A 16,426-nucleotide genomic window follows, 5' to 3' on the forward strand; every position below is an offset into this window, starting at 1 on the left:
TTTTTTTAGACAGGGTCTTGCTATATGTAGTCCATGCTGGCTTTGGACGCATTATGTAGCCCAGGCTGGCCACCTCCTGCCTGAGCATCCTGAGTGCTGGGATTACAGACTTTTGCCACCATGCCCGGCTAGTTACCTTGATTTATAAAATAATAGTTTCTCAAGTAGCTTTTCCTTAGGAAATTTTAAAATTGTTGAGCTGGTAATAAATTCACTTATTTAACAAATACTAAGTATTTGCTATGTGCTAGGCACTATGTTAGATACACACACACTGAGAGAAAAATGAATGGAACAGATATGCTCCCTGCCATTTCTGCATAACTTACTGAGTAAGACACAGCACAGACACTGGGTGTGGTGGTGCGTGCTTGTAATCCCAAGCACTTGGGAGGCTGAGGCGGGAGCACCACCGCAAGTTTGAGGCCAGCCTGGGCTACATAGTGAGTATAAAGCCAGCCTGAACTACATAGCAAGACCTTGTCTCCAAAAAGAGAGAGACAACAAATGAGTACATAAAAATAGTAACAAATCAAGGTAAATTGTGTGAAGTTTTATGCAGAGTACTATGGCAGAGAGCAAGAGGCAGCTGGTGTGGATAGGGTGGCGAGGGAAAGCTGTGGGACAAGGTCAGGTTTCACAAGGCTAAGGTCCAAACACAGGTAACGCTGGGAAGACAGTGCTCAGAAAACCAAAATGTTCCGTCAGCTTAGGTGAAGACCCAATGGGGTGAGGGCTGGCATGAGCAGCTTGATGTCTTGTGGGGTTTTCTTACAGAATAGAGTCAGATCACGTGTGACACACTCTGGTGCTTAGGAGTAGCTTTCCACACCATTGCTATTCAAAGTGTGGTTTGTACACCAGTAATGGAAAATTGAGTGCATCCTTCCCTAAGGACACTGTTCGTTTCAGCTGATGTTTTATTCGTAGCAAGACTGTCGGTGAGGGAAGCTGTGTATTGGTTTACACGCTCGGGCCGTCTTCCTGTCATCTCCTAGTGTGTGGACCAGCATTAGGCCACACTCTGGATAACCCTGCTCTGCATTACTCTACCTCCTGTGGACCTGCCATCATGCAGCAGGGGTGTCCCCTGTTGGGAGTCATTCGGCATCTGCTTTGGTTCTACAACTTAAAAAGAATAAAATATACAGTATTCTTGATCGAGCATTCCAGATAGCTCATTTCTCACAGAATGTTTTTGTTGATTCTTGCTTGCTGAATTCTTGTATTTGTAGCTCTACCTCTGGATGTAATTCAGCCACACTGTGATGAATGGGTTTGTGTTCCCACCTGCTTAGTTTCTTAGGGCTACTATAACAAATCACCACAAAGTTATTGGCTTTGAACAACAGAAATGGATCCTCTCACAGTTCTGGCGGCCGGAAGTCTGAAATTGCATCATCATTGGGCGGAAGCTCAGGTGCCCAGAGGGCTGAGCTCCCTGCTGCTGTGCCACAGAAGCTGTTCCTTGCTTCTTCCGGTTTCTGGTGGCTCTTGTGGCCGAGTGGCTGAGGCCTCTGCCTCCCTGGGCACATCATGCCTCCTCTTCTGGGTGAACATGTCTCCCTTTGCCTGTCTCTTATTACACTGCTTGGTTAGGGTTTAGGGCTCATTTGGATAATGTCCAGGGTACAAGTCAGTACTCCAGGTTTGTAGGGTTTGGGAGGGTATAAGGTGGTACTGAAGATCAAACTTAGGGCGCTGTACCATTGAGCTACATATGCAACCCTTTTTATTATTTTGAGACAGGGTCTCATCAATTTGTGCAGGCAGGACTTGAACTTGGAATCCTCCTGCCTCAGCATCCCTCAGAGCTGGAATTGTAGACCCGTGGCTTGGCACCCAGTGTCACTATTACTGTTTGACCTCAAAGTACTAGGATCCTGACCCCTGAATTTTGTTTTGTCTTTGAGCTCCTGTGTCCTTCCCTCCTGCCTGATGAGGCCTAGACCCAGTGTTCTAGTACAGCAACTCTTCTCATGCACTGTCTTCTGACTTCGTGCCCGCTCCTTGAGTGATCTCAATGGCGCCTCTGGCTCACACTCCTCTGTCTGTCTCCTCCCTCACCACTCTCCCCAGAGCCATCCAGGCTGCTAATTGTTGAATCTCCTCCAGCAGGCTCTCCTGGCCTCTGCTGCATCCTTACTCAGGCTGAGGTTCAGGTCTCCTGCCTCCCTACTTCACTACTTGAGGTGGGCTAGGATGGTCTTGATCAAGACGCACATCTCCTGACCCTCCAGGGCTCCTCCTGGCTTCTAGAAAAGCCTGGACTTCTCAGCAGCATGCACAGGGTCCTCCAAGGCCTGGTCCCTGGTCACTTCTACTCTCATTTCTGCTCCCCTGCTTCCTTTCTTTGCATGGACCTTGCCTCCGAGGAGCCTCTTCCTCCACTTTTCTTCTGAGTTGAGGTGTTGCTCCCTTTGGAAGCCTTGCTTGCTGTCTCCATCTGGGTAGCAGCCCCTTCCTTCCCAAAACAACAAGAGATGTTGTTTTGCATCTCTTCTGGTCAAGTCTTTGCAGCTCTTTCTTAGAGCCTGGGCCTCATGCATGTGAAGGGAAAAAAGTGTTTGAGCTCTGGGCTGCCTCTCACAGTGGTGGGAGCTTAGTATGCGTGCCACAGCCAGCTGTTTAAGGTCATTGAAAGATCTAACAGGTTCGACATCAATGGCTTATAGTTATCTGTGCATCTCAACCACCAGGGTGTAAGAGATTTCAGGAAAGGGGCCATGTCTTAACTCTTATCTTTTATTGCTGTTTGTCATAGTGCCTGGCACGTAATTCAGGCACCGGCTCACAGCTGGCAACCTGAGTTCAGTTGCCGGTCTTCCCATTTATGGAAGGCCTTGTCCCTGTCCCTGCTGTCCATCTAACATAGTTGGGTCGTTTCTGCTTTCCCAGCAAACTGCCCTACGATGTAACCCCCGAGCAGGCTCTGACTCACGAGGAAGTGAAGACTCGTCTGGACAACTCCATCAGGAACATGAGGGCCGTGACAGACAAGTTTCTCTCTGCCATCATCAGCTCCGTGGACAAAATCCCGTGAGTGCCGCCCCTGTCATGGCAAGGGGAGCCCTGCAGTAGCCCCTGCCACTCCTCTCTCACCCAGTGCTGTCTGTCCTGCAGTTATGGGATGCGCTTCATTGCCAAGGTGCTGAAGGACTCCTTGCATGAGAAGTTCCCAGATGCTGGTGAGGACGAGCTGCTGAAGGTAAGAACCTGAAACTCAGAGATTCCTGCCCTTCAAGTGCCCCCCAAGTAGTCCTGATCACAGACGGGCAGTCAGCAGCTATGCCGAAGTTCCAGCCTGGCTCATGGGTTGTGAGCTTTTGAAAGCTATTGGAAATAGTAAATGATAGCTTAGTATGAAACAGTTTCTGTTCAATATGAACAGCACATGGTGTACATCAAACAAGAAGAGAAAGATGATTTTTTTTGCTTTCCTGAGTTAAATCTGAGTCCTATCTTTTTGCTGAAGAGTTGCTCCCTCTGCTGGTGGCCAGGTGAATAGCAGCAAGCGCAATAGTTTCTGCTAAGGCTTTTGCTGATGATTCTCTTACTCGGCTGTGCTCCTCCTCCTCCTTTTTTTTTAATCTGAACGCTTTTTTCTTCTCTCTCCTAGTCCTGTGCTTTCCTACAGTGAGGCCTCGATTCTAGACTTTCTGTTCAGGTGAATTAATTTTATTTTTTCTGGATGAAACTCTAGGGGAAATGCTGTGACTGGCCTTGCATTCATCTGTGGAAGAGATGTGTGTTGAGTGCATTTCATTTCAGAGGCATGAACTTGGCCTTTGAAGTCTGCGCATGAGGAGGAAGGGGGTTGGAAGATGGCCCTGTGCTAATAGGTCGTGCTTAAGGGCTTCCTTGGTTCTGTTCATTAGCTTCTCAGTGAAAGCCCTCCTGTGTGAGCCTAGAGTGCACGTGGATGACAGTGGCCTTGTTTTAGTGACATGTGAACAAAAGATGCCCTAAATTGTTTGTTTGATGACACTTTAAGCCTATTGTTTTTACTTTCTGAATCCGTTGTTTAATTACTGGTAGTGGTTTTCATTCTTTTCTGCCCACAACATCCAATAAGGGTTTTTTGGCCCTAGGCCTCGAGAGGAAGTGTATGTGCATGCATGCATGTGTGTGTGTGTTTTATTTATTTTTTCCTCACAGGAGTGAATTTTCTTTGCTAGCAAAGTCATTTGTGGCTTACTTGGTGGTGTAATTTTTTGCTACCTATCCTTTTATTTCGTCTCTTCTCAGATTATCGGTAACTTGCTCTATTACCGATACATGAACCCAGCCATTGTTGCCCCTGACGCCTTTGACATCATCGACCTGTCAGCAGGAGGCCAACTGACCACAGACCAGCGCCGCAATCTGGGCTCCATTGCAAAGATGCTGCAGCATGCAGCCTCCAACAAGATGTTTCTGGGAGATAATGCCCACCTAAGCATCATTAATGAGTATCTTTCCCAGTCTTACCAGAAATTCAGGTAAGGAGAAAGGTGCCGGGGTGTGCTTTTATCTCTGAGGGGAAGATGAGATTGAATGCCACCCAGGCTTTCCCTGGATAGCCACAGTGTAAGACATATCTTTGATGTGCTTAGGGCTCCTGGGATGATTTATTTATTTATTATCATTTTGGATAATTTTTTAAAAATTATTGGTACATATTTGTAGTAATGATTATATTCATCGTGGGGTGTTAGTACACATACATGACATTTCTTCTTTTTTTTTTTAAATCATCTTCCCTCCCTCCCCTTCCTGGCCGTGCATTTGTTTTGTTGTTTTGTTGAAACCAGGTCTCGCTATGTAGCCCAGACTGGCCTTGAACTCACGATGTAGCCCAAACTCATGGTGATTCTTCTGCTCCTGTCTCCCAAGTGCTAGGATTATAGGCGTGCGCCACCAGGCCTGGCCTGATGTTTGAGATAGACAGCACATAATGGGAAAACAGTGGCTGCATTAAACCCTTCTTACTCTAACCAGAGAAGAATTGGAGGGAGAGTGGTTTTTATATCTGTAAATTAAGTGTATGTTTGAATTGAATGCCTCAGAATACTCTCAGAAGTAAATAGCGCAGGTGTCAAGAACTGTTTGAAACTGTGGTTGAGCGGTTCTTGTGGGTGTGACTAAAACTAGATGGAGAAGTTTTTAGAGCCAATATCGCAGGCTGTGAAGCAGCAGACATCCCGCACTTCCTTCAGTATCAGTCCCTTCCCGGCTTCCGTCAGGACTCCTCTCATGAAAGGTCTGTGGGTTGTCGTCTCCTACTTCTTGGCATATGTCAGTTTTGAGGGGCTGTCTCCTGTGCTTGCTTTCAGACGGTTTTTCCAAACTGCTTGTGATGTCCCAGAGCTTCAGGATAAATTTAATGTGGATGAGTATTCAGATTTAGTAACCCTCACCAAACCGGTTATCTACATTTCCATTGGTGAAATCATCAACACCCACACTGTAAGTATTTTTCGTTAATTACTTAATTCCACTGCTCGGTTATTAATTACCTTTCCTGGCTGCTGCTGCTGTCTCTGGTAGCCAAAAGTCTCCTGTGATCTTGATGACACTGAATTTTCACGTTATCTCTCTTCCTTTGCTTTTATCATCGTGTTGTTGTTGTCTTGTTTGTGTAATACTGGGCACTGAACCCCAGGACCTCCTGTATACTAGACAAGTGGAGTGCTCTTCCACAGAGCTATACCTCCAGCCCTGTTTGCTATTCTTACACCTGCTGCTAAGTGTTCGCAAACTTCTCCCTGGCCACCCACACAGCACCATTCCTGCTGTAGTTACAGTGCATTTGCAGGTCTCAGACTCCCTGGTGTGGGCTCTGGAGTGGGCCCGGGTGTCTCATTGGGCAGCTTGATAAACTCCAACCCTCAAGGTCACTCTAGCATAAACTAGAATACCATCATCTTCTCCGTAGCCTTGGAGTAAATTCTCCTATGGGGTCTCCCTGTTTGTACACGTTTTTCAAATAATTTATTTCCCTCTGGGGACAGTGTAGAACAAGAAATGAGGACATATGTAAGTGAAGTTTCAGGGTCTGTCATTGCTGAGGCTATCACCTGGAATAATAGCATCTCGGGCTAATTCTGAGGCCGACTCAGATGACAGTCTTGAGCTAGCATGCTCTTCTCTGGATTAAAAGATACCCCAGGGGCTGGGGATTTAGCTCAGCAGTACAGCACTTGCCTGGCAAGCATGAGGCTGTGAGTTCGATTCCCGGTACCGGAAAAAAAAAAACAAAAAATAAAAAGTAAAAGATACCCCAGCACTGCAAAAAAACGAACAACAAACACCCACACACACACATACACACAAAGTAAGATAAAACCACCAGTAACAACCAGAAAAGATGCTTTACACTGGGAACATTAGGAGAAGCCGGCATGTGCCATCTGGAACTGGTGACAGCGTAGGGAGTGTGCTGAGATTGTGTGGCATCAGGCTGCATTGTGACTTCTGGCATAGGCATGTTTGCCCCCTCAAGGCCTTGCAGCTCAGAGAATGTTGGTTGTTTCTCTGTGTGTTATGGCTCAGGCCGTCCATTCTGCACAGGCCACTGTAGGATTTGCTGAACTCTATTGTTTATCTGGATTGGGCTCCAGAGGCTGCTGCGCACGTAGGAGCTTTATTGTCCAGCCTCTTCTGTGCAGGTCACCGCCATGAGGCAGTGTGGGGGTGAGGGACCAGAATGTGAAGATGGGGTTGATTGTGAGGTCTTTGCAGCTCCTGTTAGACCACCAGGATGCCATTGCTCCAGAACACAACGACCCGATCCATGAGCTGCTGGATGACCTGGGAGAGGTGCCCACCATCGAGTCCCTAATAGGTAATGTTCTGACTAATCCATCCAGAAGTGAGAGTGGACCTGACAGATGAGTGTTGTGATCATCATCCCCTCTGGTTTTGCACTGTATCAAATTTGGGATATATGTTGGAAAACAGAACAAGCATGGTCCCTTAGTGCCAGGAACTAAAGCATAATGGGAGATGATTTTAGAGAGAAAAACAAATAATAGCATTAGAAATTTTAAGTCCTATTAAGGAAGAAGTATTTTGAGAAAGAATTGTGATATTGCAGTGTTGAAATGATTTGTCAAACATTAGTGAAATTATCTTTCAGCTCCTTTGCCTCTGTCATTTGACATATTTTCTTTTATTTCTCAGTAAAAGATGTTCTTGCCACATGTATGTGTTGGCTTTTCAAATATCATCCTAGGGCCGGGGGTGTAGCTCAGCGGCACAAGTGCCTACCTGGCAAGTGCAAGGTTCTGAGTTCGATTCCTGATACAAAAAAATAAATAAATATTATCCTAGATTTACATTATCTTTCATTTGTATTATTTTCCTTCCAATGCTGCCTCTTCTTATTATATGGAGCCTTTCTACCCTCCCACCCTTTAGGGGAAAGTGCGGGTAGCTTAAATGACCCAAACAAGGAGGCACTGGCCAAGACTGAAGTGTCTCTCACACTGACCAACAAGTTCGATGTGCCTGGAGATGAGAATGCAGAAATGGATGCGCGGACCATTTTACTGAAGTGAGTGTTGCAGGGAGAAGGGTACAGTGACATGATCCAAAGACGCTACTCCTGGGCTGGTCATCTCCGCCTCTGGGGCCCTTCATGACTCCAGTCATCTCGCGTATTGTACCCAGCAGTGTACTTTATTTTGTTAATATGCTGAAGTAAAGTTTCAGTCTTAAAAACCCTAACCCTGGTACCTCCTGTGTCATATACATAAGCCCAAGGCCAAGTACCTTGTGCCAGCAGCTGCCCCCAGGGCCTCCAGGAAACGTGTTTGTGCTGCCCCAGGGCCACTGAGAGGAGGGCAGTGCCTGCAGGGTGTGAGTGCATCCCATCTCGTTTCAGCACGAAGCGGTTAATTGTGGATGTCATCCGCTTCCAGCCGGGGGAGACCTTGACTGAAATCCTAGAGACGCCAGCCACAAGTGAACAGGTAGAGTTTCGGATTTAGCTTTCTCTCATGAGGTGGACAGGCACAGACCTGGGTTGCAGGCTGGAGACGAGTGAAACAGAGCTTGTAACCTGGGTGAGTGGATTTAGCCAGAGAGCAGTGAGGGGTGGGGCTGGCCTGAGCGAGTTGTTGGTTCCTAAACACAAAAGATGCTGTGAGGTCCTGGCAATTGGCGGGCACAGAGAGGAGACAGAAAGAGGAGAGAATGAAGGACTGAGAATAAATACGCATTTAACTGGCGCAGGTTCAGTGAGTCTGTCTAGCAGTTTACTGACTATTTTATAGTTGCAATTATATTAAATGCCTTTGTGTATGGAAGAAGAGTACACAGTGTGACTCCTGAACTTAATGGACTCAAGATCCTGTTAGGGAAATGTGACGCAGATACCAGAAGTGGTCGATGTGCCTGGAGACGAGACAAGTGACCCAGTTGTTTAAAGTTAACTATGATGCTGCAGATCATAAGAATGACAAGTGTTTCAGGCGAGGCCAGGAGGGGCAGCGTGAGGAAGCCTGAGCCATAGTTCTGGGCTCTGCCCTTGGGAAGAGCGGTGGGGTGAGGCCACACCTCTGGAGATGTGGGCTGAGGGAGTGGTGAGAACAGAAGCAGACCACAGGATCTAGAATTGAAAAGCTGAACAGAAATTTGGCCCTGTAGAGATAAGGATAAGGCCCCTCTCCAAGTCCTGGGACTGTCTCATCTTGGTTAATCTGGCAGTATTGTCAGAGCCATGGTGGCTGAGTCACCTGAGGTGTGTGGGAGGAGGGAAGGTGGGGCAGGGGCAGGGGTGGTGACTTCATGTTTAGGACTGTTTCATTTGTCAGATGAGAAAGTTGGTCAAGCCTTTCGTTTTCAAGTTTCAAGCATGGGAATCCACTTTATGAAGTGACAGCTTATATAGAAGCCTACTGTATAAAGCAGGTAAAGTGGAGCCACTTGGTAGCTCCAGGTGGCCAGAAGCCAGGCCTCTAGGGACTCTGGTGCCTCTGGAAACCCTTAAGGCCACACAAGGAACTACTTGAAAATCACTGTTGCAGATGAATTCTCACCTTCAGGATGCTATGAATGGTGGCCAGTTAGATGTGTGTGAGAGTCAAGAGGTTTGACAGTAACTGATGTCCTGGACGAGGTTTCAGGTAGGGAGGGAGGAACCAGTCTTTATTGAGAGTCCCCACCTTTCATTTATGAGAAGAGTCTTTTCATGGCCATTTTACAGATGAGCAAATCAAGATTCTTGCAGGTTAAGTTGCTTGCCTAAGATCGTGGGCTCATAGTGGCAGAACCAGACTCGGGTCCAGTTCTGTCTGACCTCAGCACTCGCACTCTGCACTGTGTGATGCAGAGTCATCTTGAAACGAGAAGGCAGAGGAATATTGGGAAAGGGAACCATTCTGGTGTGGGAGGAAGTATGAGTTTGAGCTACAAGCCATTGCACATACAGCATCCTGTTATAAACTGTTCCTGATATGCCTGCGAGCTTTAGACATAGAGACCTGGAGTCTGTCAGCATAGGGGTGCTCCGCCGGCGTGTGGAGAGTAAGCAGAGAGAGCACCACAGCACTCAGAAGCACCAAGTCCACACTTAGAGCAGGAGGAAGCTGAGAGCAGATGAGCAGTGACGGCTAGGACATGACCTTGGACTCGGGGGTGGGAGTGGGAACTGGAGACAAGCAGTACCTTCTGAGGTCTGATTGCAGGTTGTCAAGAAAGTACTCAAAGGAGGAAAGTGTAGGCTGGATGTTGGACAAGGATGGAAGAGACAAACGAATGGAGACAAGGAGAGGTGGCGGAATGGGAAGGGTTTGCAGCATGTCCGAAAGCAGGGACATGGAGCATGGTTGAGCCCGGACAAGGTGGCAAAAACAAGCAAGAGGGATTTAATGAGCACTTTTGTTGTGTTGGTGTAGTCGGTTACAACACTCACAGAGCTATGTTTTGTTAAAATGTAGTACCCTCTATATCCCAGAATATGACAGGGGAAAATAAAGGGTTTTGTAGCCAGCAAAATGCACTGAGCCCAGGAGACCCTAAGGCAGCGGTGGTTTCTTAGGAGTCCTCCATTCCAGGTGGGAGGTCTGCCCTGCCTCACGGTTTCTCACCTGTCCTCCCATTTTCAGGGAGGAGCAGGAGAACTGAGTGAGTCCAGCTGCAGCAGTGCCGTGTGCATCAGAGGTGAGTGTGGCCAGCTTGCCAACAACTTCTTGCTCTCGTCTGCAGGAGGCAGAGCATCAGCGGGCCATGCAGAGACGTGCCATCCGGGATGCCAAAACTCCTGACAAGATGAAGAAGTCCACGTCTGTGAAGGAAGACAACAGCCTCTCCCTGCAGGAGAAGAAAGAGAAGATCCAGACGGGTTTAAAGAAGTTAACAGAGTTGGGGACAGTGGACCCAAAGAACAGATACCAGGAACTGATCAACGACATTGCCAGGGTATTGCCTTGGGGACAGGAATGGCCCAGCCTTGTGTAAAGCTCTTCCAGTACAGCTGCTCAGACCACAGTGTAGCTTCAGTTTCTAGGAGATTAGTGCCCTCTCCTCTGAGAAGCTGTACCTGACTCTTTCTGGTCCTGAGGTCGCTTACTCCACAGCCAAAATGTATAGGGACAAGACACTTAACTAGCCTTTCCTGTGTTGAAGTTTTATCTTTGGCCATAAAGAATTCTTCATTGCTAGGCATGATGGCTTCACATCTGTAAACCCAGCTACTCAGCAGCCTGAGGCAGGAGGAGCACAGTCAAAACCAGCCTGGGCAATTTAGAGAGACTGTCCAAAAATAAATGAAAAAAGGTCTGGAAGGTGGGCATGGTGGCATACTCTTGTGATCCCAGCACTTGGAAGTCTGAGGAAAGAACCTTGTGAATTTTATGTAGCATGGATTACATAGCAAGTTGAAGACTAGCCTATACTACATAATGAGACCTTCTAAAGGGGATTGTTGTGTGTATGGGGGAGGATTCTCTAGATCTTTTTCTTACTATGAAATGCAAAGCTGATCATCAGAGCTTTGATTTGCATGAATTACTTCAAGTGAGGGGCTCCAGTGTGAGCTGAGAATTTTAGGCACTGTCTGTCACTGCACTAAGGTGATGCCATGCACACCAGAGAACTGGGTAGTTAATGGATTATAATCCTTTTTCTCCTCCCCTGGGAATTTAAGAATTCTAAGCCTGCTTGGCATTTTCAGTTCTCAAAATGAACTCTGAAAGTACCCTATTTGCCCATTGATTGAAGATACAAATGGAATGAGACCTGAATCTACTAATTTGTGAGCCCAGATTGCTACCTGTTGAGGATGTGTGGTCATATGCAGATATGGTAGCATGTGCCTTTAATCTCAGCACTCAGGAAAGCCGACACAGGAGGATTGTTACAGGTTTAAGGCCAGCCTGCACTATGTAGCAAGACCCCATCGCAAACACACAAAAGGAATATGTGGTCATGTTCAAGGCAGTGTTAAGCATTGCTGGGTTCTAGTGTTAAATTACAGTGACAAAGCAGCACATGGTACCTATCGTTATTTTCTTTAATAATTACGCTGCAGGATATCCGGAATCAGCGGAGATACCGACAGAGGAGAAAAGCTGAATTGGTGAAATTGCAGCAGACCTTTGCTGCTCTGAACTCTAAGGCCACCTTTTATGGGGAGCAGGTGGATTACTATAAAAGCTACATCAAAACCTGCTTGGATAACTTAGCCAGCAAGGGCAAGTGAGTATTTCTTTCTATCAGTTGAAGGACAAGAATTAGGGTGCGGAAAGGAAGTAGAAGCAACTGCAGTGACATTGAAAATTCTCACCTAAAACACTCTTGACCTGTTTGTTGCTTTAGTTCTGTTTTATTTCTAATTGTTTGCATAGTCGCCGGGTTCCACTTGTTAGTATGTTGGGTTTCTAAGCATTCCTTGTTCCAGATACCTTCTTCGCAGATCATGGAAACAGATTATCACGTGGTCCTAAAAACTAGCCGTGCTTCAAAAGCTCCTAAGGAATATTCTGAGGGGATCTGAGGGCAATCAGGCTGCAATATTTGTCACCCCATTGATCACCAGGGTTGACTTAGCTGCCCTGGCTGGCTGGGTGACTGTCCCTTTCCTCACCACTCCACGTGCCTCCCTCCCGAAGCCATGAGAGGAGGACCGTTCTTGGGTCAAGGGTAAGCGAGTAGCTGCCCTCCCTGTTAGAACCTTCACATGAGCTCTCAAGGAGTAGGGTAAGGGTGCTTAACCCATGGGGACAGGCCCAGAAGCCTTTGACAGACTTTCCTCAGGGTCCGTGAGCCATGTGGAGGGAGGCAACTGGTATCCCAGTGCTGAGATGTCAAGTGCGGTATGGTGTGTAAGGTTAGTTTTTTATTCACTCCTCACATCTAGTTGAGGCCTAGGGCAGTGCTGCACACTTGTAATCTCAGCATTTAGGGAGGCTAAGGCAAGAGGATTGCAAGTTCAAGTTCCACCTGGACAATTTAGCAAGACCCTGTCTCACAAAACATAAAGACTGGGCATGTAACTTAGTAAAGCACACCTAGGTTAAAAAACAGAACAACTTGAATGACTAAAACAGTGAATATCCACGTACCCTTCACCTGGACCTGTCAGTTTTTAATGCTTTGCTGCCTGTGCTTCCCTTGTCCGGCTCTCACATTCTTTCTCCCTCCCTTCCTGGAAGATACCTGCAGTGAGGCAGGGCTGATGCTGAAGGGACAGCCAAGCCACCTAGCCCCACTGTGGAGCTGGCCCCTGTGTCCCTTCAACATGTCTCATCATTTTCTGTTTCCCTCTTGACTTCTGATACAAGATGTTTCAGGTTCAACATGCAGTTTACCCTCCCCAGCCAGCACTAAACTATTTCTTCAAGCTTCTCTGGATCCATTTAGGAAGGAATGGTATTTAGAAACCAAGATACAGCAACAAGGTGCACTCGTTGCCAGAGTCCTTTTTGTTTTTGGGCCTTCTAAGTGGGTGTAGCTAGGACCTCGTTTCTTTTTAATGGTTGCATAGTATTCTACTGTATAGACAGATAAAACACTTTACATACTAATCAACTCTTCATTTAATGCATATGTTTCCAGTTATTATTCTAAAAACTTCCGTGACAACTTCTTATATATTTGCAAATGTGGGTTTATTTTGAAAATAAATTCCTAGAAGTTGAATTGCTGGGCCACATGTCTTGTGCAACTGTAATTTTGATAGCTTCAGTTACCTTCTATGAAGATTATTTCCATTTACACTCCTGGCCTGCATTTCCCCCCCATTTTTTAAAACCCTCCCCTCAGATGTCCCAAATCCCCGATCTCACATCCTTCTACCGTTCCCTGGATTACTGTTCTTTCTGCTTCTCACTTGGTTAGTAGCTGCCCAATGTCTGTTTCTCTTCCTGACTTCCAACCCTTTATAATTGCTGTGCTGATTTAAATTCTTAGAAAGTATGGATTTGAGGAGACTTGGGGGTGGTGCTTGGGATTAGCACCCTTGCCTCGGCTGGCGCTGAGGCTGGGTGCTTGTTCAGGGTTTAGCAGTGGCTCAGAAATGTAGTATAAACTAAAGATGGAAACAGTGTAGTTTTCCATTTTGCAAGTGATCCTGATACTTGTTTGCTGTTTTAGAATTGGTATGGCTTAGGCTTATGAATTTTCTGACCACATAGACAACAGACTTGAACCACACAGTTACTTAGTGAAAGTGGCAACGTGTGATTTCTTACAGGGTCTCCAAAAAGCCTCGGGAAATGAAAGGAAAAAAAAGCAAGAAGATTTCTCTGAAATACACGGCAGCAAGACTTCACGAGAAAGGGGTGCTCCTGGAAATTGAGGACCTGCAAGTGAATCAGTGAGTGGCTCCTTGTTTGCTGTTTTATAAGAAGACTTTAGTGCTGGCTTCGGCAGCACATACACTAAAATAGGAGACTTTAATTTTTGCAATCCTTAAACCTTTATCTTCTTTCCTTTGTCTTTCCTGCTGGCCACCTTACATTTTATATTTGTATCCCACACTGGCCTCGAATTCCCATTGATCCTCCTGCCTCAGCCTCCAGAGTGCTGCGATTACAGGCATGCTGCACCACGCATGACAATTTTTCCTTTTTAAAGCAGAAAACCATTCTTTCTGTTTCTTCAGAATCTGAACCCAGATTAAATTAAAGTCAATAAGAGTAACAAAAAGCAGCATTTATTGTATTGTTCCACAGCTGGGACCCACGGGTGCACTCACCCCCGGCCCCCCCCGCCTTTTTGGGGAAATACCACTGGCTTTCCCCGTGGTCTGTGGGTCCATCACAGCCTTCTGCAGGTCCTGGCTCCAGCAGGGTGTGTAGACCTTCACTGAACATCCAGTCAGTCTGCCTGTGACCTCCATTTAAAAAAAAAAAATCTTTCAGGTCCTAGGGCTATATAGCTCGGTGCTGGAACGCTTGCCCAGCGTGCACTAGGCCCTGGGTTTGATCCCCAGCACTACAGAGAAAGAGAATGTTTTGCATTTTTCTGATTCTAAAATACGTATTTATCATTAACTTTGAAAATATAGTAAAGTAAGCCGGGCATGGAGATGCACGCCTGTAGGCCCAGCACTTGGGAGGCTGAGGCAGGAGGATCGTTGCGAGTTCAAGGCCAGCCTAAACTGCATAGTTAGACCCTGTCTCAAAAAAAAAAAAAAAAAAAAAAGAGAAAAGAAAATATGGTAAAATATAAAGGAAAATAAGAAACACCTGTAATCCTATAACACCTGTAACCCCAGAAATCATTTGAGTGCATTTGCTAGTGTGACCCTTTTCACATAAAAATTATGTATCTGCCCACTTACCCACTTAATCTATCACTTGTCCTTAATAGAAATTAGGATGATATTTTGGGGTGGGGAGTGTTGCTTTTTTCTTTTTTTTGAGATGGGGGTCTCACTATGTAGTATAGGCTGGCCTCGAACTTGCTGTGTCGCCCATGCTGGTCTCAAACTCACAGCAGTCCTCCTGCCTCAGCCTCTTAAGTGCTAGGATTATAGGTGTGCACCACCACACCTGGCTAGGGTGATATTTTTAATGTCATATCCAACATTTTTTCTGATAATTGTGAGCATTTTTCATATATTTGAAAGTTTTTTTTTAAAGGGATACCTAATATTCCTCGTTTTAACCTATTGCAGAATACAAATGGATTTTGCTTTTTCTGTTACTGCACATACCCACCTTTCTGTGTAAATCTTTGATCCTACTTTTGCTGCCTTTTGAGATGCGACCTGGCTGTGTTACCCAGGCTGGCCTTGAGCAGCCTCCTAGGTAGCTGGGATTATAGGCGCACGCCATCACTGCTGACACGGCTGTTTTCCCCGAAAGCGGATACCTCCAGAAATTTAATCTCTGTTCAAAAAGATTAAATAACTGTTATTGTAAAAATATATAACATAAGATTTGTTATCTTAATCATTTGAAAAGATATAGTTCCATAAGCTCACTGTTAATACATTGAGAGTGTATTCATGGTGCTGTGCAACAGGTCCCTGGAAGTTACCCAGAACTCTGTGCCCAGTAAACAGCTGCTCCCTCCGCTCCTGCCAGCCTCTGGCAACCACTATTTTTCTGTCTCTGAGCTTAACTACTTTATTGACCTCATCTCCGTGGCACTCCCTGTCTGTCTTTTGTGGCTGGCTTTTTACACTTAGCACAGCATCCTCGTGGTTCCTCCATATGACAGGATTTCCTTCCTTTTTAAGGTTGACTAATATTCCATTGTATGCACCACATTTTGTTTACCTATTCTTCCACTGATGGTTGCATTGGCGGCTCCCACTTCTTGGCCATTGTGAGCAGCTGCAGCCCACATGGATATGCAGACTTCTCCTTCAGGCCTGCTTTCAACTCTGTCCACACTGCCAGAAGTAGGACTGCTGGATCATATGGTAGTTTTAGTTTTAAGTTGGGCTTTGGAGGGGGCGTTATTTTTGTTGGTTTGTTGGTGTGTTCGTTTATTTTTGTTCTTTCCTTTTTGAGACAGGGTGTCACTATGCAGTTCAGGGTGGCCTTGAGCTCACTTTGTAGGCCAGGCTGGTCTCAAACTCGCAATGATCCTCCTGACTCAGCCTCCCGAGTGCTATGATTTTTAAGTTTTTTAACTTAATACTGTTTACCACAATTGTTGGAAAAATGTTAAACTTACATGTATTGCCAAAAATACACTAGTGTCTGAAGCTTGTGTGAAATGGTCATCCTACTCCTTCCTTTATTGAATAAGATAAATTTTGTTTTTTAACAGTTAAAAAAAAATCCCTTTCTGGGTGTGGTGGCACATACCTGTAATCCTAACATTCAGGAGGCCAAGGTAGGAGGATTGCTGAGAGTTTGAGGCCAGCCTAGACTACAGAGTAAGACCTTGTCTCAAAAAAGATAAAAGAAAAATCCCTCTGAAATTTGCATTTCCTATTTCTAGTTGAGATGTTTGATTTTGGGGATGGAATGTTATTTTTTAA

General features: G+C 45.9%; 1 protein-coding gene across 1 annotated transcript in view; it reads left to right on the forward strand.

The window, feature by feature from the left end:
• The window catches only part of Iqgap1 (IQ motif containing GTPase activating protein 1), a 93,404-nt gene that overhangs the window by 70,563 nt on the left and 6,415 nt on the right, over window positions 1–16,426 (forward strand). The window contains exons 27-36 of the mRNA XM_005381503.2: window positions 2,899–3,039; window positions 3,124–3,208; window positions 4,249–4,481; window positions 5,316–5,448; window positions 6,724–6,826; window positions 7,402–7,537; window positions 7,868–7,955; window positions 10,192–10,404; window positions 11,516–11,682; window positions 13,679–13,801. Of these exons, the coding sequence (XP_005381560.1) occupies window positions 2,899–3,039; window positions 3,124–3,208; window positions 4,249–4,481; window positions 5,316–5,448; window positions 6,724–6,826; window positions 7,402–7,537; window positions 7,868–7,955; window positions 10,192–10,404; window positions 11,516–11,682; window positions 13,679–13,801 (1,422 nt within the window). The remainder of the gene's footprint in view (window positions 1–2,898; window positions 3,040–3,123; window positions 3,209–4,248; window positions 4,482–5,315; window positions 5,449–6,723; window positions 6,827–7,401; window positions 7,538–7,867; window positions 7,956–10,191; window positions 10,405–11,515; window positions 11,683–13,678; window positions 13,802–16,426) is intronic.

Source organism: Chinchilla lanigera, unplaced genomic scaffold, assembly GCF_000276665.1.
Source record: "Chinchilla lanigera isolate Chin_1 unplaced genomic scaffold, ChiLan1.0 scaffold00015, whole genome shotgun sequence".
Classification (NCBI taxonomy): domain Eukaryota; kingdom Metazoa; phylum Chordata; class Mammalia; order Rodentia; family Chinchillidae; genus Chinchilla; species Chinchilla lanigera.